At 45.6% G+C, this 27,688-nt stretch overlaps 1 protein-coding gene across 3 annotated transcripts in view; it reads right to left on the reverse strand.

Annotated features, from left to right (window-relative positions):
• The window catches only part of BCAR3 (BCAR3 adaptor protein, NSP family member), a 139,668-nt gene that overhangs the window by 103,390 nt on the left and 8,590 nt on the right, over positions 1-27,688 (reverse strand). Inside the window, exons 1-2 of one of the 3 annotated variants that reach the window (XM_057551307.1) lie at positions 12,637-12,652; positions 4,333-4,660 (exon numbers count right to left, since the gene is read on the reverse strand). In XM_057551307.1, coding sequence (XP_057407290.1) covers positions 4,333-4,649 — 317 coding nt within the window. In that variant the 5' untranslated portion in view covers positions 4,650-4,660; positions 12,637-12,652. Of the gene's footprint in view, positions 1-4,332; positions 4,661-12,307; positions 12,495-12,636; positions 12,653-27,688 lie in introns of those variants that run through there. The other 2 variants (XM_057551278.1, XM_057551282.1) reach the window with 2 other exon arrangements.

Below are 27,688 nucleotides of genomic sequence, written 5' to 3' on the forward strand. Positions count from 1 at the left end.
CTCCGATAAGATCTTTTACTGAGATCTGATCTATGTCCAAGTCAGTTTTCAAGTTAAAAAGCTTTGAACTGCTGGCAGGTTGACAGCTTGGGCCTTGGGTGTTTATCGAGAACGTCCTCAAGCTAGAAAGGGTGACTCCATTACCACCCTCGGCCCCTGGGAGTTTCCCCTGGTATAAGAGCAGACACCCAGCCTAGACCTTAGAACTTCAGGGAATGAGTTTGTGAACCGTCTCTGTGTGGTACGCCATGGATACCTAGCTCAATATAGAGTTTAACTTAATGAATAAAAAGTGGCTACAGGAAGCCAGGTAACAGCTGGTTCTGACTCCACGTAGTACAGCCTGGCATTTGTGCTTAATTTTGGCTAGCCAGAAGTTATGTTTCTTTGCTACCTCATAACCATCCTAAGAGGGAGCAGTGATGGCTCTGCTTCTGCATCCCAGAGTGTTAGGTACCAGTGATGCAACATTAACATTACCGTGCACAGGCATGCACCTCCACATTCACCTGTCATCAGCAGGCCACCCGGCGAGACTCCGCAGAGCAGAACCTTCCGACCCCCAGAACACGCTGGGGAACATTGTGGCTTGATGTCAGAAAGCTTGCAGACTCTCCAATGCTTTCTCCGGAGAATATCTGGGCCTCCACTTATTTTCTTCTTGTAATACTGCAGTTACACAACTAAAAATAATTCTGAACTCTTGCCTGCCTAGCTCTTTCCCAACATGTGTACTATTCGCCTCTCAACGTGCTACACTCCAGCTGCAGGTCACCCCAGCTTGTTTTGGGTTTTTCAAACATGCCAAACTTGTTCCCACCCCCGGTTCCTTGCACTTGTTCTCCCTAGGCCCAGAGAGTTCTTCTCCTCAGAGACCTGTCCACCCTATAAAAAAAGATACAACCCCAATAAATCTCTAGCGTATCACTCTAGTTCCTCTACATCACTGACTATAATCTGCAATTGTCTTGTTTATTTACTTGTATTTATTATCTGGGTCCCTCACTACAATGTTAGCTCTGGAAGGACACTGTTTCTGATGTTCCATTGTTATCCTGTTAGTTCACGTATTTCCCCACCCTGTAAGAGGGCAATGATTTGACAGCTAGAATGTCTACTATGTCAGACCAGCACTTCAGCTAAGATACACAGAGGAAATCGGCAGAATTTTCCTGGTGAAGCAATGGTGCTTATAAAATCATTGTACTCTAATTAACACAGGTGCTCAATATATAGGCATGGAACAAATAAATGAGCTAGGATCAAAATGGCTTTCCTTGCTACAGGGTAGGACAAAAAGAGAGACACCAGGAGATACAGCAGAAGAAACCATCCCCTGCTTTACCCGATAGCATCACAGGTTGCTGGTCTTCCTCAACAGGAAAAGGGGTGCAGAGTTTCTAAACCAGCTCTAACAAGCAGGGTCACAACCAGGCCCATTATAGATGCAGAGAAGAAGCCTTTACAACAATGAGGCTTATTTACCCAGGTCCCTGGTGGATAGAAGGAGAAATCAATTCTTGTTCTAAAGTATCCTGAAGCTGACCCGATGATACATCCACACACAATTCTATTTCAGCATGTTGACAACTAAATACAGGTATCCCTGCTTTTCGAAAGTTTGCTTTACATCACTTAGCTTTTAGGAAAAGACCTACGTTAGTACCTGATTTCAGTAATCAAAAGAAATCTGAAGAGGATTTTTGCTTTTGTGAAAAAAGGTGAAAAGTGAAAACAGTGTTCAGTGTCTGTTTTCAGGAAGCTGTGACAGATGCAGTGTGCGCCCAGAGCAGCAGCAAGAGAGGCACCACCAAGCTCCTCTGGAACTACACTCAGTGTCTCAGCATCAAGCTGCCCGAGCTTTGAACTGTCTGTGAGCACCTGGGCTTTATCTCCATTCATCTTGTGCATCTGTTAGCAAGATGTGTCCTAAGGTAATTGTTTCTACATTTCACACCATTTCAGCTTAGGGAAAGTTTCACAGGAAAGCTCTGGATAGTGGAGGCCGCCTACACCAGGAGAGGCAGCTCCTGATTAATAGACATCCCAGCGTCTCTATAGAACTGGATGGACCAGTGCCTTTTGTGAGTTATAGTCATTTTTATAAAGGGGGAAAGTGTCTAATGGGAAGATAATGAATGCAGATTAACTGGGTTGAAATCATCTAAATATGTCATTGAGAAGTGACTGAGGAGCAACAGCCTCTGTTCTGAGGAAATAAGATATACTAGTTCTACACAGTGAGATGGATATACATTTGCAGTGTTTTAAATGATTTTGAAGACTCACTTTCAAAAAACCCTATGTCAACCATGCAGTTTAATTTCTGTTCTCCGGACTTCCGCAGCAGTGTTTCCTGGCTTTGTTCACACTGCATCCTGACCTGGAGGTGCCTCCCCCTCTTCAACACCTGCAGACACCTTCTCTTTACTTAAAACACGGATCAAATGTGAAACCTTCCCTGAACTTCAATTTCCCTCCAAGAAGGAATTAAACATTTCCCTCTCCATATTTCCATAGCAACTTACATACACAGGCATTTCACCTACAGTTGGTTTTCATATCGCAAACTGGATGTAATTAAATACGTAGAGAACGTGAATTGCAGTGCCTAGACTGGCTGCAGGTTCTGTAACATGCTGGTGCTATGGAACTGCTGCTGCTTGTTGCTATAGAAACGTAAGGCTGAATGAATGGCTGGCGGCTCATTTTGTGAACTGGGCTGGAATTTATTTTGCATCTTATTTCACTTGTGTCTCATATCTTTCATTACAATGGGTAATAAAAGTGATAACAGTGTGTATAAGAAGTCCTGGTTAATGATAATATTGTGTAGAGCTAGGAAAATAAAGGCCATGACTTATGCAAAAGTCAAGGGTAATAAATTCTCTGAAAATATAAAAAAGAAAAATAAGAATTGGATGGACGTAGTTCATAATCTGATGCTATGATAAAAAAAAATGCTGTGGTTCCTTTTGAGGGACTTAATGCTATAGGAAGTTGGCCTTCAAAATACTCTCAAATACTGGAAGATATTAAGAAATGGTTCTTTTTTTAGATGTTAGTTATTTTTAAATAGATCTTTATTGGAGTATAATTGCTTCACAATACTGTGTTAGTCTCTGTCGTACAACAAAGTGAATCAGCCACATGCACACATACATCCCCATATCCCCTCCCCGCTGAGCCTTCCTCTCACCCTCCCATCCCACCTCTCTAGGCCATCGCAAAGCACCGAGCTGATCTCCCTGTGCCTTGCTGCTGCTTCCCACTAGCATTTGGTAGTGAATATGTGTCTCTCACTTTGCCCCAGCTTCCGCGCCCTGCCCCGCTGCGCTCCATGTCCTCAAGTCCACTCTCTATATCTACATCTTTATTCTTGCCCTGCCACTAGGTTCATCAGTACCATTTCTTTTTCTTTTTTTTTTTAGATGCAATATATATGTGTTAGCATACAGTATTTGTTTTTCTCTTTCTGACTTACTTCACTCTGTATGACAGACTCTAGGTCCATCCACCTCACTACAAATAACTCAATTTTGTTTCTTTTTATGGCTGAGTAATATTCCATTGTATATATGTACCACATCTTCTTTATCCATTCATCTGTCCATGGGCATTTAGGTTGCTTCCATGACCTGGCTATTGTAAATAGCACTGCAATGAATATTGGGGTGCACGTGTCTTTTTGAATCATGGTTTTCTTGGGGTATATGCCCAGTAATGGGATTGCTGGGTCATATGGTAGTTCTGTTTTTAGTTTTTTAAGGAACCTCCATACTGTTCTCCATAGTGGTTGTATCAATTTACATTCCCACCAACAGTGTAGGAGGGTTCCCTTTTCGCCACACCCTTTCCAGCATTTATTGTTTCTAGATTTTTTGATAATGGCCATTCTGACCGGTGTGAGGTAATACCTCATTGTAGTTTTTTTTTTTTTTTTCCTCATTGTAGTTTTGATTTTCATTTCTCTAATGATTAGTGATGTTGAGCATCTTTTCATGTTACAGTTTTTTATATTGTGGTTATTATGTTTTTTAAAATAAGAGTCCTTGTCTTTGAAAGACACATACCAAAATACTTACAGATAAAATGAGGTCTGAGATTTGCTTCAAAATAATACCAGAGGAAGGAAAGTGGGTGGGAGTACAGACAAAGCAGGCCTGGCCATGAGTTGGTAACTGTTGAAGCTGGGTGATGGGTCCACAGGAGTTAATGAACCTATCTTCTCTACTTTATGCATATATGACACTTTTCCTAAAAAAAGACTTAAAAGAAAAAAAAAAGCCCTTTAAAACAAATCATTTTCACTCATGAAATTAAAGAAGCTACCTGAAGGTGAAGGTTTTGCCTTTCCAGTCTTGCAGTGGGTGCTCCTGGATGACGTCCTGGCTCAGAGGTGAGTGCTGCCGTGGGGATTTGGAATGGGGGAGGGTCCCCATGTGACTGAAGTTATCACAGGACCTTACAGGAGGAGGGCCCTTCTTCTTCCGTGGAAGGGTGCCGTGTATAGACACGTCTTGATAGGCATCTGTGCGATGCTCAGCGAGAGGTGACTTGCTGCTCAGGAGGTCCATGGATGAGGCCAGGGGGAACTGGTGATTCACTGGCATGTTTCTAGGAAGGCTTGCAAACTTTCCTGCAGCCATGATTCTCAACTCTAAGTGGGGAAGAAAATAGAGAAGGTATAAATCTAAGAAAAGCACCAGAACTGACTTCCCACTTACAAAAGGAAATGGAAATAGACCACATAACAAAAGAAAATGTTCACAGAGTGTTAAAGGACAAACACTGAGTGGCATCACTCGTGAAATTTAATATGATGGGCAGTTTACTCATCTCCTTTTTTCATCCTATAGAAGAATTCTCCTGGGTTGGCAGCAGATCCGCCAATGGAAAAGGGCAAATACATTTCAGAGACTTTAGAGGCACATGAGCCACTTTATTACTTCAGATGACTGAAGCCGATGGAAAAGCATGACTAACAAAAAAGAATACTGAGGAAAGACTCAAGGTTTCAGTAATAAATGCATTTGAGAAAACGTTCAAATATGTTAGATAATTAGCTCACGCATTTCCACCACCCTGTAAACGATAAGAACAGGTGAAGATGACTGGAATTCCTTAGCTGCTAGAACGCCTTCAGCGCCAGACCAGCCCCTCAGTTGTGCTACCCAGAGAGAGAGGACAGATCCTTTCTGTCAAAGACCTGCTGCTTATAAATAAATCAATGTTCGCTAATTAACGAAGACGGCCAGGGTCAGGGGTCAGGAGGTGGGCTACTCCTCCGTACATCAGGGGCTCAGCGGGAGAGGAAAGCCACTGTGGCGGTTGGGGGGGGGGACCTCCATGTACAACCGTCCCCCAGAGGGGTCAGGGACCTGCTTGCCACCAGCAGGGTCGAGCAATGCACATGGGTGCCTCTATAGTCAGGGAAGAGTGGGAAGGATGGAGAAGGAAGAGAAAATAGGGTTGGGGGGCACGGATCATGGAAAGCAAAGGAAAATGCTGTGTGCAAAAGCAGCCCCGACAGTTGTTCCCAGCTATGACCGGTAGCAGAAATGTTCACCCTGAGCAGAATTTGCACCTCTGCCTCCTAAAAAACAAACTATGGTTTTGATCTAAGCCAAATTATATGACATTTTAAAGGCCAATATATAGAGATAAAGAAACACAAGACTGAATAAAAATTCGGGCTAGTCCCAGGAGACATAAGGATCCAGAATCTGCACCACTAGTCATGGTATCAGACTGGTCTAGAGATCACAGCTGCATAGCTAAGCCCAAAGTGCTGGTCTTCCCCGAGCCTGGTGAGGAGATCGTCTCTTTGCACTGTGGTCTCTTCTCAAGCCTTGCAGCCCCCATTCCTCACAGACCACCCTTTCCACTGCGAAGGGAACGATGCTGAGTGAAAATCATCACTCACTAGCACCACCACAGAGACAGTTCCACAAAGGAACCGGGGACTTGGGATGTGGCTTGGAGACAATCAAGAAGAACACAGCCCTCCAGAAGCTGGTAGAGTAAGAGGTGGAACCAGGACAAAGACAGCAGGGTATGCAAAGGAAACGAATGACAACGCGCGCGCGCGCGCGCGCGCGCGCGCGCGCGCACACACACACACACACACACACACACACACACACAATCCACTGTTCCTACAACAGAGACAGACACCCGAGTGCTGGCGGCTGGGTGGAAGGAGACCCTCCACGCAAGGCATATAATCTGAATCCTGTCCTCAGCTCTTTGCCAAGCCTGGTAATTCTGAGGCCTGTCTGCTCTCTGTCAAACTGGGACCACACAGAAGGCCTGCCTCCCAGCAGGTGCAGACAATGGACTCTGAGTCTCCACGTGGGCCCCTCCTGGGTCTGGCCAGTACCTGGCACACTGTCAGCACTTGTTCAATGTTAATCATCGTTATTAAAAAAGAAACCAAACTCCCCGGCCCTCCCGGCCTGACCACAGGTGACGTAAGCCGACAAGGATTCCCTCGCCCTTCGCGCACACACTCATAGCTATGAACTCTCACCTGTCCGAGCAATCAGCACCTCCCTTCTTTATAGACAGGCCTGGATCATTCCCAAAAACCTGGTGGCGAGGCCCAAAGCCCCCCACAGAACCTCTTCGTGTACAAAGGCCCACAGTGTTGGTCACGTCTACCTCCAGGCTAGGACGACGGACCAGAGTTACCCTGGCTCCAGTGTCTCCAGTAGCCTGTTTCCTCTCTGCTTATCCAAGGTCTATCTATTTCAAGATTGAGCCGAAGTGCTTCAGAATGCCCTTCAGCAAGCTATCCTCACCTCAGTGTATTCTCAAGGGATGTTAACACCTGGCCTTCCTACTTTCAATTCAACAAACATTTAAGTGTCTACACCAGATAAGAGACTCAGAGAAACAAAGATGCAAAGGCCTCAATCCCTGACTATGAACTCAAAGAGACAATACAGTTGACACCTGAACAATGAGGGGCTAATCTGCATATAACTTATAGTCAGCCCTGCATATCCACGGTTCCCCCATATCCACAGATTCAACCAACCACGGACCATGTACTGTAGTATTTACTATTGAAAAATATCTGTGTATAAGTGGACCCGTGCAGTTCAAACCTGTGTTGTTCAAGGGTCAACTGTAATATAATTCATCAATGGGATCCTTAACATGCTGGAGTGAAGAATAATTAATTTTGACAAAAGGGCTCAAGGAGGATCTCAGAGAGGGCATCACTGGAGATGAAGGATTTTGAAAGGCTGAAAATTGTAGGGAAAAGCCCTCCAAGAGGATGTGACAACAGCGGATGCATAAGGGCAGGGAAGTGCCCCTACAGGCTCAGGAAACTGAGTCACGCGGTGTGGCTTGAGTCAAGTTGAGAAGCATTTCCTGGAAGAAGCACAGCTTAGGACCAGATCATGAAGTCTTGAAGGCTGTGTTAAGGTGTCTGAACCTGACTGTCAGTGCTAGGGAAGCTCGGGAAGGGTGGCACGGAATCCAGTCTGTGCCTGGGTAGGGAGCTCCGGTCATTCTGGAGGGAGAGAAGGGAGGTGGGGAGGTCAGTCAGCAACAAGCCAGCAAGGAGTGACGGAGGACTCCGACCTGGGGCAGTGGCCACGGGAAGGGAAAGGAAGGGCAGAGCGAGGGGCTAGGAGCTCGAGGCCTCTGGCTGGAAGGAAGGAGGCCACAGCCAAGGGAGGACAGGGCTATGCTGTAACGCACTGAGTAGCACAAGAGGGAACCCCTGCGGGCAGGCGAGAGGGTAACAAGCTCACCACTGGGGCTGCTGAGTGTGAGGCACCGGTAGGGCAGTTCGGTCTAGCAGGCTAGATACTGGTATGTGCAGTTAGGGGCCAGGACAGGATGTCGATTTTTAAGAGTCATCAACATCAAGGGAATATTTAAACCAGTGAGTAGATCCCTCAGCTTGTTATTATCAGCTGTGATAACAGTTGTGAAAGTACCTCTTAAACTGTCAGGAACCATACAATATCCATGAATTATATCCTTACCCTCTCTCACCTGGGCTGCTTCAAGCCTATAAGGACCAACGCAAGGGATAAATTCTGAAAACTTAAATCGGCGCCTCTCAACCTGGCTGCACATTAAGAGTCCTCGGAGAAGCTTTTAAAATCCCGACACCCAAACCGTGAGCCAGACCAACAAAATTACAATCTCAGTGGGTAGGACCCTGGCATCAGTCTTGTTAAAGCTTCCCTAGTATTGTTCAGTGTGGAGCCAAGTTTGAGGACCACCAGGTAAGCGAGTTTCTTTGGTACAGAGCAACTGGCACCCAGATTAGTTTCTGGGTAACAGAATAGAATAACAATGAGAAAGCATCACTCAGGCAACAGAAGCGTTCCCTCATTCTTCATTCAACACACATTTAAGGAGGGCCTCCTGGGTGGCGGGGACTGTGTGGGTGTTGGAGACGGTGTCAAACGACTATCCTCACGAGGTTCCTACCCTGCAGAGGAAGCAGACAGTAAGTAATGACCACACGTGTTGGTGATTCCCAGTGCCGTGGGAGCGCGCAGAGTGGGGACTGGGGGCCTAGTTTAATCTAGCAGCCAGGAAAGGCTTCCCGGAGGAAGGGCTGCTGACCTGAAGGATGTGAAGTAGGGTTTAATTACCAGAGGGAGAAGATCATCCAAGCTGAAGTTTCCAGAGTTACAGTTAAATTTCTCAGCTGCAGTTAAATTGGAAATACACAGGCCAGGCTCTCCTCTACAACTTGCTGCCTCTAACTTGGGACTCTTTCCCATTAAAGTACAGCCTTGCCCTGCGTCTAGTCACTTGGAAAGACTGGCTCCAGCCTGGGCCCTATGTCAAGCTTGAATCGATCCAACGATGGGGGAGGTGGGCCCTGGCCAGAGACCTAACTTTAAACAAACAACCAACAACAACAAAAAAACTAAAGCGGGGCAGGGAATGGAAGGGAGAATTATAGGTGGAAGAAACTCATTTGCAGTCTGTTGGTTGCTCTGTTTCCTACCTGAGTTTACTTTTATTCTTTTCTAGACTCCAGGAACCTGGGGGAAATCCAGGGGTGGAAGTGCATGGAATCTAGGTTCAAGGTACGTACTTTCCATTCTGACAGAGGAGCCACAACCCCATTTGACCACTAGGCAGAATCTCAGCATGTGATATGTAGATGGAATCTCAGAGAATCAAGCCCCTCTCTTTTTCCAGATAAGGAAAATAAACGTTCATTCACTCAATATATAGTCTCCAAGAGTTTACAATGTACTAAAGCTGAGGATATAAAAACCTAGATGAGGTCCTGATCTCATTGAGCCTACACTGTGATGGGGAAGTCCAACCAACACAGACAACAAACTAGATAATATCCCAGTCGTAAGTACCCTAAAGAACATGAAACAGGATGACATGATAGAATACACTTGTTGGGGATGGAGGGCTATTTTATACTACAGTGGTCTGGGAAGACCTCTCTGAAGAGGTAACAATGACGTGAGACCTGAAAAAAGAGAAGGAACCAGTAAGAGAGGATCAAATGGAGTTCCAGGCAGGGGATTCGGCAAATGTGAAGGTCTTGAGGTGGGAACATGTGGTTGGAAGAGCAGAGTGGAGACTAAATTCAAGTCTCGAGTGTTTGGCTCCCATGTTTTCTCCACTTGGGGATGTTTCTGTCTTGATGTTCCTAGTCATTATGTACTTCTTATGTACTATTTAATTTTTTAAAATCAAACATGGTGTGACTCAGAACCTAGGCTTTGAAGTAAGACACAAGTTCAAATCCCTACTGTGCCAATGTCTTACTGTGTGGCCTGGGACAAGTGACTCAACCTCTCTGACAGTCAGTTTCTCATTTGTAAAAATGGGTTAACAATACCTATTTCATGGAGTTGTTGTGAAAAGTAAATGTGATTGTGTCTGTAAGCCCTTGACATACAGCAAGCATTCAAAAAATAGCAGGTCTCCTCTAGGCAGGGCAGGGACCATGTCTGTCTTGCTTGTAATTGTTTCCCTATCACAAAGAGAGTTCACAAATGAAGTCACTGCTTCTGGGGAAGACTGCAACCAGGAAGGGTGAGGAGGGAAATGTTTTAACCTAGAGCAATAGACGTAACAACAGCAAACCAAGTAGGATGTGGGCATAGATACACAGGCACACTAAGTGAGCTCATATGCCATCTTTAAATAAAAGCCCAGGTAAGACTTTGGCCATCCGACTTCACCTCTCTCTACTGTGCAGGTAAACAGACACAGTGTCCTGATTCAGTCTAATAAAAGATCTTGAAATATATACAAAGGTCAAAGACTCTACATCTTGATATGAAAATACGAGACCCATGTGAACGTTCAAAGAGCTGAAATCTTGATAGGGATGAGAGTGAGCCTGACACACTCCCAACCTATGTGCTACCTTCCTGACCCTGGTCAGCGGCTGTACTCTGAAATGCTTGTGAACAGCAGGACTGACTCACTTGCTTTATAAAGATGTCTCAAAGAAACTGATGATCACACGCAAGTCGAGACAGAGATAAGAAGCCCACTTGTTTGAATTTTTCTATTTTACGTCTTTATTTTTCTATTTTTTTTTTCTATTTTACTTCTGAAATGAGATATTTTCAAGTTAAATTCACAGATGGTCATCTGATGTGGGCTTTAAGAACTTTCTATCATATTTTAAACTCTGGAAACGTAACCTTTTCACTGCCCCATTATGACCATGACAGTGAATTTACAATCCAGATCTGTAGTTTTATATCTTCTCTGCAGAGGCAGACAGGAAGAGGAGATGGAAAAACCACACATATAAAATTGGCTTATCCGCTAAGAATGAAGTTTTGCTTGGGTTTAGGAATTAAGAGTATCCCTTTATTTTGAAGTAAATTATGAAGTCTAGCCAAATGATTGAAGTATGAATAATTCTTCCATGGATTGTATTTCAAGCAACACAGCACAGGATCTACATGATAAGGGTCTTAAGATTAGCATCCATTTGACAAGCAGTCCTTTCTATAGGAATAGGAGATTGAGATCTTGGTTAGTCATTCTGGAAATGTCACGCTTCTCAGAGGCAGTTTAGGGAAAGTTGGAGTCAGGGAATGAGGGAGCCATTGGCATGGGAAGTTGTTTACGTTATATTCCATACGTCCCCTTGCACACTCACATACAACTGCTTGGCCTGTGGCTTCCCCCCTTTATTAACTGGGCAGCCCCTTGCCACTTGGGACTCTCTGAGCCCGGCCCCCAGCACAGAGGCCTCCCCCTTCCTCCCGGATCTCGCTTCACTCCTTGGCAACAAGCAGGGAGATTATCCGCCCTCAAACTGACCTTCCCTCCGCCGATGTGTTTTCCTTGGAGAGATCAATGTAGCCTTGGTATATAAGGGTCAAGGTTTAAAAGAATCTCTGAATGCATGGCTCTACTTTCTATCTCAGCGAATGGCTTTAGGTGAAAGCAGACATGAGGTTAGGCGAGCAATCTTTCACCTTCGCACGTTGCTTCAAGTGAGTTAAAACCAAAACCAGAGTTTTCCACTCCCCCAACCCCCAGCCACGACCCACTGTTGTTACTCCACGAAACACGCCGGCTCGTCAGCTGCTTTGGAGCCCACTTGACTTCTCCCCGACGAGTGTCTACACCTGATCAAACTTTTAAAGTGGACGCAGCCTTAGCGGGTAAGGAAAGACGGGCTGAGACCGGAACCTCCTGCCTGTTGCGCCCACCGTCCCTTGTTTCCCAGCCTTCACCTCCCCTTCCCTCCCCTCTCCGACGCAGTGGGAGCGACACAACCAACTATTCATTCTTTCTCAACAAAGGGAGCGAGGGAGGGAGATGTCAACAGTTACGGGGCGGGCGCCTTCGCTTTCTCTGCAAACTTTCCAAGAGATTAGTGGAGAAACTCGCCTCCTCCAAGCCCAGGGCTTCCCCCTCCCCGGCCCTCGCATCCCTCGACCCCCACCCGCTTCTGGGGCAGAGAGAGACGGGACCAGGAGGCGCGGCTGGATGCGCAGGGGGTCGGAGAGGCCAGCGCCTGGGAAGATGCCGCTCAAGAGCAAAGAGCAGAGATGCTCGCCGCACGTCGCTTCTCGCCTCCCGCCGCGGGCCCCTCCTGGGGAATCCCAGCCGGCTCAGAGGCCCCTAAGGGAGCAGCCCGGTCCCCCATTCATCCACTCCAGCCCCCAATCGCCAACTCGGATGGGGGTGGGGTGCGCCGGTTCTACTTTCCCCATAGCCTGAAGTTCGCCAACAAACTTCCCAGTCCGTCCTGCAAGGGGAGGGGAGGCCGAGGCGCCCCGAGAGGAGCCGCACGCCCGCGGGACACGCGGCGGAGACTCACCTCCCCGCGCGGCGCCCGGGCTCTCCGGCTGGGGCTCAGAGGCGCGGCACGGTCTGCTCTGCGCCGCGGCTGCTCCCGGAGCAGGAGCCGCTCATGATCGGTGGGGCGCGCCAGCCGAGAAGCCCGCGCGCCGCTCGCCTGTGCGCCCGGCGTTTGCGGCTGCGCTCCCGCCCAAGCCCCAGCCCCGGCCGCGGCAGCTGCAGGCGCGGCTCTAAGCCGGCGGCGCGCACTCCGGCCCTCAACTGGTGATTTGCGGCTTCCCGGCCCCACCCCGGCGAGCCTATTCGCGCAGCCTTGCAGAGCCCCCCGCGACATTTACATGCGCTGACCTCGCCTTGCCCTCCTCTGCCCGGATTTTAGAGTTTGGCTCTCCTCGTACCTCCCGAGAAGCCAGTCCTCAAGTGTAGATCGACCACTTCCTCACTGTACGCCTCACGAGAGACAACCCCACCTAATCCACTCCTCTCCCCTCCCCGCGTTATTTCATTACCCAGCAGATCTGCTTTGCTTGTCTGCAGACACCTGGCTGGCTTTCAGTTTAAAGGGGTTTGATGGGATAAAGACCAGGTAACCACAGATGACCAAGCCATGGGAACAAGCAAATCAATCACACCCACCTGGACATATTGAAAGCCAAGTGGGAGGTGGAAGTGGCACTCCAGTACTAGATGGCTTGGTGGGGTAAAAAATTGGAGCCTGGTGGAGGACTTACACTACCAGATATAAAGACCTATTATAAAGCTGTAGAAATGGTAATTGGCAGCAAGGATAGACGATAGAATAGAGAGACCAGAAACAGACCTATAGTATATGGTCACTTGATTTACATTCAAGATACTGATGTGATGCACTGGGGAAAGAGTGGTCTGTCTTTTCAGTAAATGATGCTGGATCAACTGAACACCCACATGGAGATAAAAGAAGAATCTTGACCTCTACCTTATACCATACCAAAAACTCCATTCCAGAAGGATTTTAACTCTAACTGTATAAGGTAAAACAATAAAACCATCCAAAGTAAATATCAAAAAACATCTTCATGACCTTAAGGTAGGCAAAGACTTCTTAAACATATACAGCACTAACATAAAGGAAAAAAACTGATCATTGGATAACATTACAATTAAGAACTCCTGTTCATTCTAAGACACCATTAGTGAAAAAGCAAGCCACAGAGTGAGACAAGATAATTGCAACACACATATCCCAAAAAAGGACTTATATAGAATATATAAAGGACACTCACAAATCAGCAAGAAAAAGGCAGAAAAACCTAATTGAAAATAGGCAGAATATTTCAACAGGCATTTTTCAAGAGGGGATAAACAGGCATTTCTCAAAAAGTCAAAAAAACATATGAAAAGGTTCTCAACTTATTAACTATCCCAGAAATGCAAGTTGAACTTGCAATGTGATCTCCCTTCACACCCACCAGAATAGCTAAAATTAGAGAATTTTGTATAACACTTTAGAAACCTATTTGGCATTTTCTACTATATTAACTTATAGTCTGTGACCTACCGATTCCATCCCTAGTTATATACCCAACAAAGATATATACACATATTCACCAAAAGACATGTTCAAAAATGCTTATAGCATCTCTCTTTATAACAGCCCAAAAGAAACAACCCAGATGTCCATTAACAGAAGAGAGAGAAACTGTGTAGAATACTATAAGAATGAATGGACTATGTCTACACTCAACAAGATGCATGACTCTCATGAATATGACGTTGAGTGAAAGAAACTAGACACAAATGGGTATATGTAAACTTCAAAAACAGCCAGAACATATCTATGATGTTAGAGGTGAAGATAGTGGTTATCTTGAGGGGTGTGTAGTGATGGAAAGGGAACCCAGAAGAGTCTCTAGGTGCTGGTAATATTCTATTTCTTGATCCAGGTTCTGGTTACATAGATGTGTCCTATTTAATAAAAAATAACTATCCCTCATTTTATAAAAATTGATTGGTTTGTGCACTGCTCTGTACATATGTTTTACTCCAATTAAAATATTTTTAAAATTGTGACACGTTGGTATATTTTGTATCATTTTCATTCCCCTAAGAAAGAACCATTGGCAAGGCTGCAAGATTCTAAGTGCAGCATTCTCAAGAATCAGTTTCTACCTTTTCCTTATGGGTGTTTTTGTGGGTTTGTCTTTATCTTTCCTGCCTCATTAGAAGCATAAACTTTTTTTGTAAGATTTTTTTGATGTGGAACATTTTTAAAGTCTTTATTGAATTTGTTACAATATTGCTTCTGTTTTATGTGCTGGTTTTTTGGCCCCAAGGCATGTGGGATTTTAGCTCCCCAACCAGGGATCGAACCCTCACCCCCTGCATTGGAAGGTGAAGTCTTAACCACTGGACCACAGGGAAGTCCCTAGAAGCATACACTTTTAACTTTTGTTCGATCTTCCCAAAGTATTTAGTGCAGTGGATGTCAAACAGACCAGCTGGTACATTTCTAAACTGAATTATTAGAAAGACATTTACTGACTTTCTGTTGCTCTGAAGTGTCATTAAGAGCAGTGGTAAAACTTTGGTTTTTCTTGATTTTCAAAATTCCCTGAGCACCTACTATGGGTAAAGTTTCTACTGAGTGACGCACCATGGCGAGGTAGCAATAAAGACTAGAAGACAACTTACACCCAGAGAGGCCTTGCACAAGTCACTATCCCTCTCAGTCCCTCTATTTCCTCATGAGTGAGTGAGTAAATAAATGTTAGAAGTCAAGGAAATAATAGATGTGAAAGTGCCTAGCATATAATAGTTCTCATTAACTATTACTGGAACTGATGACACATCCTATTATTTGTCTTCACAATACCCCTGGTGAGGTAGGAGGCATCTCTATCCTGATTTATATGGGAGGAAACAGACTGAGAAAGATTAATTAATTTCAACTATAAATTCATTCAACAAACATTTGTTGTTTACCTACTATGTGCCAAGATCCATAGCTAGTGAGAAGCAGAGTCAGAATTTGAATCAGATATTTTAACTTCAAGTTCAGTGGTCTTTCCACCACATCACAACTACTTTCACATTTGTATCCCCAGTGCCTAGCACATAGTAGGTGATCAATACATTCATGGATGAGTAATAGGAGTTTTTTTTTTTTAATTAAAAAAATTTTTAATTTATTTTTGGCTGTGTTGGGTCTCTGTTGCTGTGCGCAGGCTTTCTCTAGTTGTGGTGAACGGGGGCTACTCTTCATTGCGATGTGCAGGCTTCTCATTGCGGTGGCTTCTCTTGTTGTGGAGCACGGGTTCTAGGTGAGCAAGCTTCAGTAGTTGTGGCTCACGGGCTCAGCAGTTGTGGCTTGCGGGCTCTAGAGCACAAGCTCAGTAGTTGTGGCGCGCAGGCTTAGTTGCTCTGCGGCATGTGGGATCTTCCTGGAGCAGGGCTCGAACCCCTGTCCCCTGCATTGGCAGGTGGATTCCTAACCACTACACCACCAGGGAAGTCCCATAGGAGTATTTTTAATATAAGCTTTTGATTAGGTAATATGGTTCATATATTACACATGATTCACAAATTATATACACATACACACACACACACACTTTTATATATATATTAAATGGTATACAGTGAAAAGTCCCCCTCTTAACTCTTTCTCCCATCTGCCAGTCCCCTCCCACCGCAGGTAACAACTGTTTTTAATATGTGTGCCTGCCAGAATTTCTCTAAGTGTGTGTGTTATTCCCCACTCCTACACAAAAAGTAACATGCTATACCCATAGTTCTTCACTTTGCTTATTTTTTTCACTTAATATATCTTGGAGATTTCCCCATATTAGTGCACGGTATTCCTTTGAAGAGATGTACCATAATTTATTCAATTAGTGCCCTATTGATGGACAGTTAGGTTGTCTCCAATCGTTTCCTATTACAAATGATACTGTAATGAATAATCTTGAACATATGTCATTGGTATGTGTAAGTATATCTGTAAGATAAATTTCCAGAGGTAAAATTGCTGAGTCAAAGGGTATATGCCTTTGTAATGTTGATAAGTAATGCCAAATTGCCATCCATAGGAATTGGACCAATTTACACACCCCAGCAATATAAGAAAACGTTTATTTCCCCACATTCTTTTCAGAAGGTATTAAACTTTTGAATTTTTGCCAATCTGGTAAGTAAAATATGAATTTTAGTGCAATTTAAATTTGCAGTTCTCATAATAAGTGAGGCTGCTCATCTTTTCATGTTGAGTAGCTATTTGTTTTTCTTTTTCGGAATTTGCACTTCTGTTTTTCTATTTGTAGGTCTTTTTATTATGATTTTTTTAGGGCCCCCTTCCGTATTAGGAAGCTTAGCTCTTTGTGGTATGAACTGCAAATATGTCCTCAATGATAATATTAAAGAAAAAAAGTGATATATGTAAAGTCCTGTTATTTTAGGAAGCTCATTCTGGAAGCCATAAGGAGTGAACTAGAGAAGTGAGAGCCAAGGTGGGACACTGATTAGAAGGCTATAGCCATAGCCTTATTGTCACATGGCAAGGGCTCTGACTAGGCTGGGGGCAGTGGAAATGGAAGTTAAGGACCAAAGTTATTACCAAGAAATAAATGGCAAGAGTTAATAATTAGCAATGATAACAATGACAATAATAGTAGCTACAACTGGTTTAGGAGTAACAACGACCAAGAACTATGCTGAGTGCTTTACCAGCTTTAAGCTGTGAGCTGGTACTATTATTGCCCCTATTTCACAAATGAGATAAGTGAGTTTTAACAGTTAAGTAACTTACCCAAATTCACTCTAGATGTAAGTGGCAGAACCAAGGCAAACCCCAGGTCTATCCGACCCAGGTGCCTGGCAGAGTGAAGGAAAATGATCAAAGGTCTGCAGGCTGAGTACCTGAGTAATGCCTGGCTCGATGACAGATGTAGAAGAAGCCAGAGAACAGCTGCCGCGGGCTGGAGAGCAACATGCTCACTCGTAGGTACACCGAGCATTTTTCAAAGCCTTTCATGTATATGATCAATCTTCCCACAATGTCTCTGTGAGTCAAAGAGGGTAGTATTATCCCCATCTTACTGATGAGAAGACTGAGGCACCATGAAATTAAATAACCAGTCCCAGCTCATATGCCTTATTCTCTGGGCCACCTTCCCTAAAACTCAGAACAGGGCAGATTCCTTGATTATATGTGTCTTACCGTCTCCTTTCCTTCCTGGAATTTGTCACAGTTCATAATTACACATTTATTTCTGTTATTTTTGTTTAACACCTATAGTCTCTATAGTCTCTAAGATCCAAGTCTGGTTTTGCGTTTGCTTTGTTCCTAGTTTGGCGCACATGATTGGCAGACAGTAGATATATACTGAATGAATGAATGAACTCCAGGTTTCTAGACGGTTTGTCCTTTCATCTTTGTACTATATCATAAAGCTCCCTATAAGCTAAATAATATAATTCCATGGATGTGGGCTATGCTATAAACAATCTGAGGATTCAAATTTCTTTAAGTCTACAGCTAGCTTCCACATTAATGTTTAGACAGCAAAACCCTGGGCTGCTTCAACCAAAGAGACATAAGAAAGGACAACATAATCAGTGAGATGGAGTTGATGACTTCAGGGCAGTACACGAGGCTTTGTCAGGGAGCACTCACCCTGGAGTTGATCCCCTCCTGCCACAAAGTAATTTGTTGAGCCTCACCCCATAACATCATTAGTTAACAGGTAGCTGGGGCATGCACTTTAAGGAAGAATAACTCCTAAAATTTCAGCTTTGCCCAGATCTAAATGGTAACAAGTAAGGAACAACAGATGCTTAAGCTATCATTGATGAAGACCGAACAGAAAATCTGAACCTGAGCAATCACAGACAGAGAGACTGACAATTCCCTGAGTTTACTATGTAGTAAATCACTGACCCAAAGAAGGGGCAGCTCTGACATATACCAGAGCAGCAAATGCTGTGGTATTTTCTGAAGCCTTACCCTCTAGGCTCCTGGCCCATGAAGAGTTAGCCATGGACTTGGTGTCATGGGAATCCCAGTCTACCAAGCAGAGAAGTCAACTCAGCTTCCAAAAGGCCTGTATGATGGCTATAAACGCCCTGTCATATTGGCTAGAGAAGTCACTGTAGGAGGGCTACCGTTTGATAGATCCTCAATAAATACTTACTGAATGAATGAGTGAGTGAGTGAGTGAGTGAAAAAGAGATGGAGTTCTTGGTAACACAGGCTCATTTTCTATACAAGGTGCACATTTGAACTACCTGTTCACTAAACTCTGGACCCTTGTCCCCCGTTACTTCTTTAATCTGATGAGCAGCTTTGCATTAATTAGCTTCTCAACTTATGCAACAATTGGAAGGAAATACTCTAAAATGCCTCCGGATAATTATGGAATACCAGGTGATTTTAATTTCCTTATTTACACAGCTCCCCCTTTCCATTTTTTTCTTCAGTAAGCATGTATTATTTTTATTATTAAAAATGTCACTTAGAAAACCAATTCATTGAGCCCTACCATATGGAAATCATCACCAGCCCAGAGAGAGATGAAGGTGAGTACATCAACAGGAACTTCTGTCCTTGGGGGGAATACAGCACAGGTACAGAGAGAAGGATTGGCTGCAACAGAGGTTCCTGTGCTGTGGGAAGGCAGAGAAGGGAGAGATGGGGCACAGACTCTTGATGCTGGTGAAAATAAAGGAGAGAAGTTTTGAAGAAGAAATGCTTTACTATGGAAATGAAGAGCAAAGAAACAAATGTATGTGAAACCTAGTGCAATGGTCACCTGGCTGCCCTCTTGAGTTACAGTGGGGAAGGGCTCAGTTTAGATGCTGCAGACTGCCCAGTGGCAGGTGGAGGTGAGCTCTGTCAGCATTGTTCTAGTGCCGAAGAAGGAACCTGGACAGTTAGAGCAAATGAAGGGAGCATGAAGCCTACCTATACAGGAGAAGCCAGGCTGATGGAAAAACCTCACTTACTTGGATGTGCTCATTCAATCTTTGAGAGCAAAGTTGGCCTTCCAGATGAGTGGGCTTCAGCCCAAGAGCATGATTTGTGAGATGTGGCTAAGACTCTCACACCTACCATCTTAAAAAAAAAAATCTTCCTAGCAATCTTATCACTTAAAACTCTATCTTTAGCTGCTCATTCCTTTGTGTTAGGCGCTGACCTCTCTCTGCCATCCTCCTTTTTGTAAAACAATGTTAATCCTTAATGGATGACTTAACAGAACACAGGCTCTAAATGTGCCCTTTGCCCAGTGCCTCTACTTCTAGGAATCTGTCCTGCACAAATGCTCACTCACCTGTACATACCAAGATATTTATAGCAGCATTATTTGCAGTTTTAAAAAAGTGTTTGCAGAGGGATGACTAAATTATAGCACACCTATACTATTCAGCTGATATGAATGAGGTAATTCTATAGGTCCTGACACAGAAAGATATCTGTGAAATGTTATTAAGTGAACAAAGCAAGCTGCCCCATTAATGTAAATATAACAAACTTGTTATTTGTGTGGGATTATGTGTTTACATGTACAAAACATCTGGAAGAATTTCCTTCCATCAAACTGAGGGGTGAAGTTGACAGGAGTGAGAGGGGAATTTGCTTTTCCCTCCATGTTATCCTAAACTGTTTGCATTTTTTCCAATGAGCACTGATTGCTTTCATAATTAAAAATAATTTATACAGCACTTACTATGTGCCAGGTACTGTTCTAAGAGTTATATGTATATTCACTCATTTAATTCTGACAATAATCCTGTGAGGTGGCACTATTCTTATCCCTTTTTATAGATAAGGACTCAGTCCTTGCCCAGGTCACACAGAGATATATAAAGGTGCTGAGCTTTGAACCCACACCAGATGGCTCAGACTTCGTGCTCTTAATCACTAGATCATAGTGCCTCAAAAAGGTGATGTAAATAAATAAGTAGCACTGCTTTTAGAATCAGACACACCTGCATTTGAATCCCAGTTTCTCCTGATTAGTTGGGTGATTCTTAGCAAGTGTCTTACTTCTAGCTCAGTTTCCCCATCTGTAAAATGGAGATGATCGTCGCATACCTCATGAGACTGTTATGAGAACTACACAGATATGTTCAGCACCAGGCACTTAGCAAGTACTTGATAAATATAGACTATTTCCTCTATTAAGATTAAATTACCAGTCCTTTAATGCATGCTAATTTGATTGGCTGTTTTCGTGATTGGCTGCCTGGCAGCATCTGGTACTTCAAGGTAAGGGCAGAAGGAGGACTTGGGAATAAGGGGGGAGCTGGCTCAGACCCAGGACACAAGAAGTGCTGAATTAACACTTCACTGTTTTCACAGTTTTGCCTACAGTCAGTCCAGTTAAGAAAAGAAAATTAATAATATTTATGTGAGTTTTGACATCATTCTGGGGTAAAATAGCACCATTCCATTTTTAGAAAGAGGGTATTAAGTTTCAGGAATTTGTCCGAAGTCACTGAGCCAATTAAATAACAGAGGCAGGACTGAAATTTAGACTTTCTAATTCCACATCCACCCTCTTTTCACAAATCCCACTGTCTGAGTTGGTGGGGAAGTGGTGACTGCAGCCTCTCAGAAGGAAAGTGCTAGAGAAGTGGTAAGAGTCTGGTAGTAACAGTACCACTGGGGGGAAATGTGCCACCAATTCATGTGCAGTGTTGCTGAGGGTGGGGAATGGCCTTGCCCACACCTCAGAGATGGCCCCTCCGGGTGGGGTCCACCCAGCCCAGGGTCGGATTACCCTCTCCCTTTCTCTCTGCCCTTTAGAGTCCTTACCTTAACAGCAGTCATCATTCGACAAAATGGGACCCAAGCCCATCTGGGAGGAGACAGGGGGCCGCAGGCACGTGTCTGCTGGAAGCTGGGGGAGGGTCCAGAGTGCAGGCTTGCTCACGGCTCAGCTCGGCAGCCTCCTGCCTCAGCCTGATCCTTCCTTATTTTCCAAAAGCCCCGGAGGTCAGGCAGGAGCCAAGGAGGGACTGTTCTCTCCTTTTGTGAGGGTCCAACCCCGCCACCCATTTTTCAGGCTCGACCAGTCCCTGTGAGGTCGGGGTCATTACCATTCTCCAGAGAGAAGAGAGGGCAACCAGAAATGGATCAGAAAGAGCCAGAGTTCTCGACCTTTTTTCCAACCAGACATGAACATTGCACAACTCACTCCCACGTGAGCACAAGGGGTGTGCGAGCTCAGGGCATGAGGTGCGATCCCACAACTTCCTCTGTCATTCAAGACACCCTCTGGTTACTAAAATGTGGGTAAATATTAAAGCTGGGTTTTTTATGCTATTATCTCTACTTTTGTGTATGCTTAAAAACTGCCATGATGAAATGTTAAAATAAACATTTTTAAAAGCCCTTTGGAACACAAACGTGTGAAAGCAGTGTTATCATAAAAACAATCTTGTGTCCGCCAGTTTATTTTTTGAATAAATTATTTACAGTCTGTGGTACTGCATCATCAGTAACGAGGTGCTTACCACATACCTCAGTACCCCAGTGGCAGAACAGCTGGGACTGCAAGTTGGAAAACTGGCCAAGGTCATAAATTTGGTCCTTTCCTTTTCTCTGATTCCTTCCTCACATGAACCCCTCCGTCCCCATCACCCCCCTCCCCTCCACACACTTGGTTGGTGAGGGGCACTCCTTTTAGGTGGTGACCATTTGGAATTCCTCTGAGTGACCCTGTTGATGGTATTGAGGTTACCAAATAGAACACAGTCAAGCACCCTGGAATTGGCATAAGTATCTGCAACAAGGAGCAGACCACCAAATGTTCTGTGGGAGGAAACACAGCCTAAATTTGAACGATGTCAGCTGTGTTTCCCAGCACTGGACTAAGAGCTTTACATACATCTCAGTTCATCCTTTCAGCAACCCAGAGAGGTAGAGGTTAGTAAACCCATTTCACAGGTGAGAACACAGAGGCAGAGTAACTAGCCAAGTTGACATGGCTAAGATGTGATGACCCCTCGACTGGACTCCCTGACATTACTGCCGATATCACCTCACATCATGAACCCCTGTTTCTCAGAGCGAGGAGGAGAGTTTGGGTTGAATTTCTCAAGAATGGTGGGGAATAGCAACGTGATTCTTAAAAGAAGCAAGCTAGGTGGTTTGGGGTAAGACCTGAACTCACTGCCTGGCACTTGGTAGGTGTTCAATAGGTATTTGTGAACTGGACTCTTGAACAGAGTTTCAGACACAGGATGGGGGTGGGTGGGAGTCTCCAGCGTGCTGGGAGCATAGTCTGGACCTCCACACACTCTTGAATTTCCCCCATGGCAGAAAACCACGTAGACAGGTCACAGGTGTAAGTCACAAAGTCCCAGCCTCCTGTCCTTGAGCTCTTCCTACCCTGAGTGGTCTGGGAACCACAGCCTCGCCATCTCTGGGAGCTTGTCAGAAATGCCGAATCTCAGCTCTCCACCCAAGACAGACTGACTCAGAACCCACATTTTAACCAGCTTCCCAGGTGACAGGTGCAGAGGCCCCGCCCTGGCTCAGCAACCCTCCGGCAGGGGAGGCGCTAGCAGTCATCCTGGGCATCCCTGGGCAGCCTGGGGAAATTTCCTTTTCCCCGTTCTAGGCTTAGGGGGGCTAAGACCATGTGCTACCCTAACCGCCTCCCGCTGGAAGGACCCGTCTAAATGGGAGTGGAGGCAGACCTCCTAGTTGTCAGCATTTCCAGGAAGTTCAAGCCCCTGTGTGTTCCCCATGTGACCTTGTCTGGCTCAGGGCGCAAGAACTCGGAGGGTGTGACAGGAGCGCTTCCTCACAGTGTGACCAGGCAGTGACAAACACGCCACATGGAAGGAAATTAGTGAATAATCCTCGCATATTCTGCACTGAGTCATGTTGGCCTTTCTTGGGGATTGTGCTTCAGATGATCAGACTTGTGGTTTCTGTTTCTTTGTTCAGAGTTACACTGTTAACAAACACCTAGAGAGTGTCCCCCGAATATAAGGTGCTGGGGACAGCAGGTCAGGTGGTTCCTGACCTTGAGACACTTTATAAAGAAATAATATTATACCGTTACCACCTTTGGTAACAAAGGTAAAATAAAGGACAGGTAAGATGCTCTGTCAACACAGACCGCGACGATTTGGTAACTACAAGGGACAGAAACTAGTGAACAGGAACTCCAGGGACCCTCCCTCCTCACCCCCACCTCCCTGCACACTCCCTCCCGTCTCCTGTACTGTCCTCTCCCATTTGCTCTGGGCCCTCAGTGCAGAGTGTAGTCTATAGTGACCGGTGGTGACCAGCCCTGCCCATTGCTCGAGCACCTACAATTGGCATCTCTGCGTGGTTTGCCCGTTCAATCCTCATGGTAGTGCCCTGAGTTAGTATTATTATCCCTCCTTTACAGATGAGGAAATTGAAGTTAAGTTACCCAAGGTCACATGTCTAGAAAGTATTAGAGGGATATAGATTGGACAGGGTTTCTAAAGCCCAGATTGCTCCTTCCACACCTGGCTGCTTCAGCCTCACCTGGCTCCTTGTGGTGTTTCAGGTGAGGGAGACACACAGAGAGTGGGGTACAGGGCGGCACCACACCGGGGGCTGTCAACTCCACTTATGTGTTCCTCTGGTGCCCTATCCAGGATTCCAGACGCCCTTCATGAATCACCAAGGGGTGAAAAGGGGACCCACCCCAGTGCTCAGAGGATTATCGAAGCCCATAAAGTTTGCGGGATGGTGTAAACTCCTTTTTAGAATGGGCTTTTTACTGGCTCTGTTTGGAAACAGAGATGAGGTAACTTAATAAAGCACTTTTGCATTTGAAACCCAGATGACAAGTACTGACCATTTGCTCTTGGGACCTGAGGGCCAGGCCATAAAGGCATAGAAAGATAGCCAGGAAGTTCAGGCAAAGGAAGAGAGGCAAACAAGTTGATCTAAGTTTCAACCACCCTGTTTATATCTGAGACAACTCCTCAGAGGAGAGGTGATCCAAACCCAGACCCACGAACGTTTCAGCTCTTCACGTTCCAGGGCACACTATTAGGTCTTCCCTATCAGGACACCGGAAGTTGAATCTGCTACACTTCTTTCACAGTAGAGCTCCCTGGGGGTGGGGGGCAGATCCTTGCTCACCATCCAAAATGTGAGCCCTCTGGGCATGAATCCTCTCCTTCACCCCTCTCCAGGGCTCTCCTCTTACCTGGCCCATCTCTCCCTGCTCTTTTCACAGGGTGTCTTCCAAACCTCTCCTCCATCGATTCTTCTCTAAAGCCCTCTTCTCTGCCCTGATATCAATGTTCTCAAACTTGCCTGATCGTAAGAATCACCTGGGAAATTTGACCATGCAGGTCCCCAGGGTCCTCCCCTAGAGGTCAGGATTAGAAAGATCCAGGTGGAGAGTAGGGGACCAGGAGACCCCATGTTTAACCAGATCCCATGTGTCCTTATAATCAGACACATTTGGGAAAACTGGATGGTTTCTGGATGGAAACCAGAGCCGGCTACAGTCCTCAAAGCCACCCACTCCTGTCCTGTGACAACACCTCTGATGCTCAAAGGACATTGACCCCCCCAGCTCCAGTGACCTGCACCTGTACTCCACTTCCTCTGTCATCTACCATCCTATCTCTCTTCTTTCTTTCACCAAAGGCTCTGAAGTTCTGCAGTTGCCTCTGCCCCAGGCCCTCCACTGAAATTATTCTCCCTGAGGCTGACAATGACTTGCAAAGTACATGATCCAGTGGACACAATTCAGACACTGTGTTACTGACCTTTTTGCTACGTTTGACATTGGTGACCACTTCCTTTTTCGTGAATGTTTCTACTCCCTTGTACTCTGAGACACCATTTCCCCCTGATTCTCCTCCTACCTCTTCCACATTTTCCAGTCTGTCTTCCTTGTGGGTCCACTTTCTCCAACCACCTTGAAAGTGGGTGTATCCAGGTCCTGAACTCAGTCTGTTCTTCCTGGTCATCACACACGCTTCCACAGTTTTAATGCAACCTGCTTCTTACACTTCAGTTTTATATCCAGATGGCCTGCTAAATGTTGACTATGGCATGGACCGTTCAAAATTAGCACACCCAAACCTAACTAACTGAAAAGCCAGGTCCTCCTTGTTTTGTATTTTCATGTCAGGATGGGACCTCCATCCAACTGGATGCCCAAGCTGGAACCCTGGAAGACATCCTGGGTCCCTATTTCTCTCCATCGCCACCCCACACAAATACACACACAACCAACCACTCACCAAGTCCTGAGGAATTCATGCCTAACTAGTCTTCAAATTCATGCCCTCCTCTCCTTCTTCCCATGATCTCGCCAGTCAATTCCTCATCCTCTCTCACCTGGACATAATCTCCCAGCTGGTCTCTCTCCCTCCCATCCTGCCTTCCACTCAGCCACCTGAGTGATGTTTCTAAAATGCAAGCCTGATCCCATCTCTCCATCACTTAAAGCCCCTCAGGAGATTCTTGTCACCCACAAGTTGAAGTCCATACTATTCAGGATGGCTCCCCCCAACTCACCACTTTACTCCATGCCTCTGTGTCAATGCTCACAATTTCCTCCCTCCTAACCAACTTCCACTCCTCCCTCAGCCAGGCATCATGTCTCCAACAACTTCTTTTCTGACTCTGTACAGTGAGGTTAGTGACCCTCAAAAGTGGTCCTATAACACCCTACACTTACCAGATTACATTGGCAAACTCAGCTATTAACTGTGGAAAGAGGGAAAGTTTGAGGATAGTTTTACAGGTTTACAGCCTCCCTCCAGCCCTAGTTGTTACCATAGTGGCTGAGAGCTGGCTCTTCCTTGTACCTACAGATGTGTCTGAAGCCAATCCTCTCCTCCCACTGCCGCTCAGAGTGAAGCATGAGGACCACCCGGGGATCAGCCCACCTCTATCTCTGCTCCTCAAAGGGAGTGGCCTCTTCTGGCTATTGGCCAAGCTTCCAGAAACTTGGCTTTGAACCTTTCATGTCTAACAGGTGGTCCACATATTCTGGCAGAGACCATGAGTTTAAAGAGGGGGAAGGTAGAATCACAAAATGCCATGTTTCTGGACCACCTTAAACCCTAAGGACCAGGTCACTGGTAAGGGAATACTGTGCTTGTGGATGTCCAGGTGGGAGGGAGGACACTAAACCACATACCTGCCCCCCTCAGGGATCCTGAGACATCAGAGCAGGCCTTCAAGAGGGCCATTTACAAGCCAATCTGCCGGCCCTTCTGGGAAGAAAAGTGGAGAGGCTGAGACTGATGCTAGAACCCCCAGGACCCCAGGGTGCACTCTCTTGAACACAGTGGAAGCAGATGCTGCCCTCGGCCTCTGTAGAAGCTCCTTGGATAAGCAGGGGATTCACACTATTATAGGAGACAGGATAGACCTTCACCTGGGCCTGGAGTGCTGAATAATGTCAGAAAGAATATTGTTGAATTAGAATCTGTGGAGTCCTTCAAATGTCCACTGACTCGACCCTAATGTGAACGCGTCACAACTCTTTCAAAGAGGGAGCCTGGAAAAGCTGACAGTGCCAGGCTATCTTTTGTAACCTATCAAAAGCCGGCCATGCTATGGGAAGGGCTAGAGTGGAGGCAGGAGCAATGAGTTCGGAGGAGGCAACAGAAGCAGCATGGCCAATCCAGATCATTAAAGCAGAAAATGGAAAACAGGGTTGCCATGTACAGTTGTGCAGGTTGTTCACTGCACAAGGTTGCTCAGTTGAAGCAGCAAATGAGGTCTGAAATCCAGCCTGTGCACCCGTTTGCCAAGCTGTGTGTCCTGATGTAGAACTGCATTTTCTGGGGAAAGGGGGTGCTTGTTTTTAATTTGCAAAAAGGCCTCATTTGGGATTGTCACAACCTTGATGGCGAAGACATTGGTAACAGCAGTGAGAAAGCTTAGGCGACGGCCAGAGAAACTCAGGATCTGGCAGAAAATAACAAGGGTTTTGGGGACCCGAGGGACCCTACTAGGTGGGGGTTCAGACTTTCAGCCTATTGAGATGCTTCCCAGGCCCAGTGACTGTGTCCTCCTCTTCCCTGTCACCCCCTCACCACCATCCCACTCCCTCCTTCCCACCTGCAGTCATCCAAGGCCCCCATGGCCAGAGGAAAGAAGGTCAATATATTCATGACTGTGGCCCCAGCCACCTAAACCCTAATGACCCATTCCTGAATGGGCTGGAGGACATCTAGTAAAAAGAGATGTTCTCCTGAACCCCACCTGTGACCACCGCTGTTCTCAGCTGTTAACGGAGACCTCAGTGGAGAGCGAGGGCACCAGCTTGTGGCCGAATGCCAAGTGAGAAGAGGCTGTTGAGTTTTCCCACTTTGTTCCTTTCTTATTTATAGCTTCACCTTAACAGCATCCGCTCCTGGTTCTAACTCCACAGGTTCTAACCTGCCAGGGGAA

Source organism: Balaenoptera acutorostrata, chromosome 1, assembly GCF_949987535.1.
Source record: "Balaenoptera acutorostrata chromosome 1, mBalAcu1.1, whole genome shotgun sequence".
Taxonomy (NCBI): Eukaryota; Metazoa; Chordata; class Mammalia; order Artiodactyla; family Balaenopteridae; genus Balaenoptera; species Balaenoptera acutorostrata.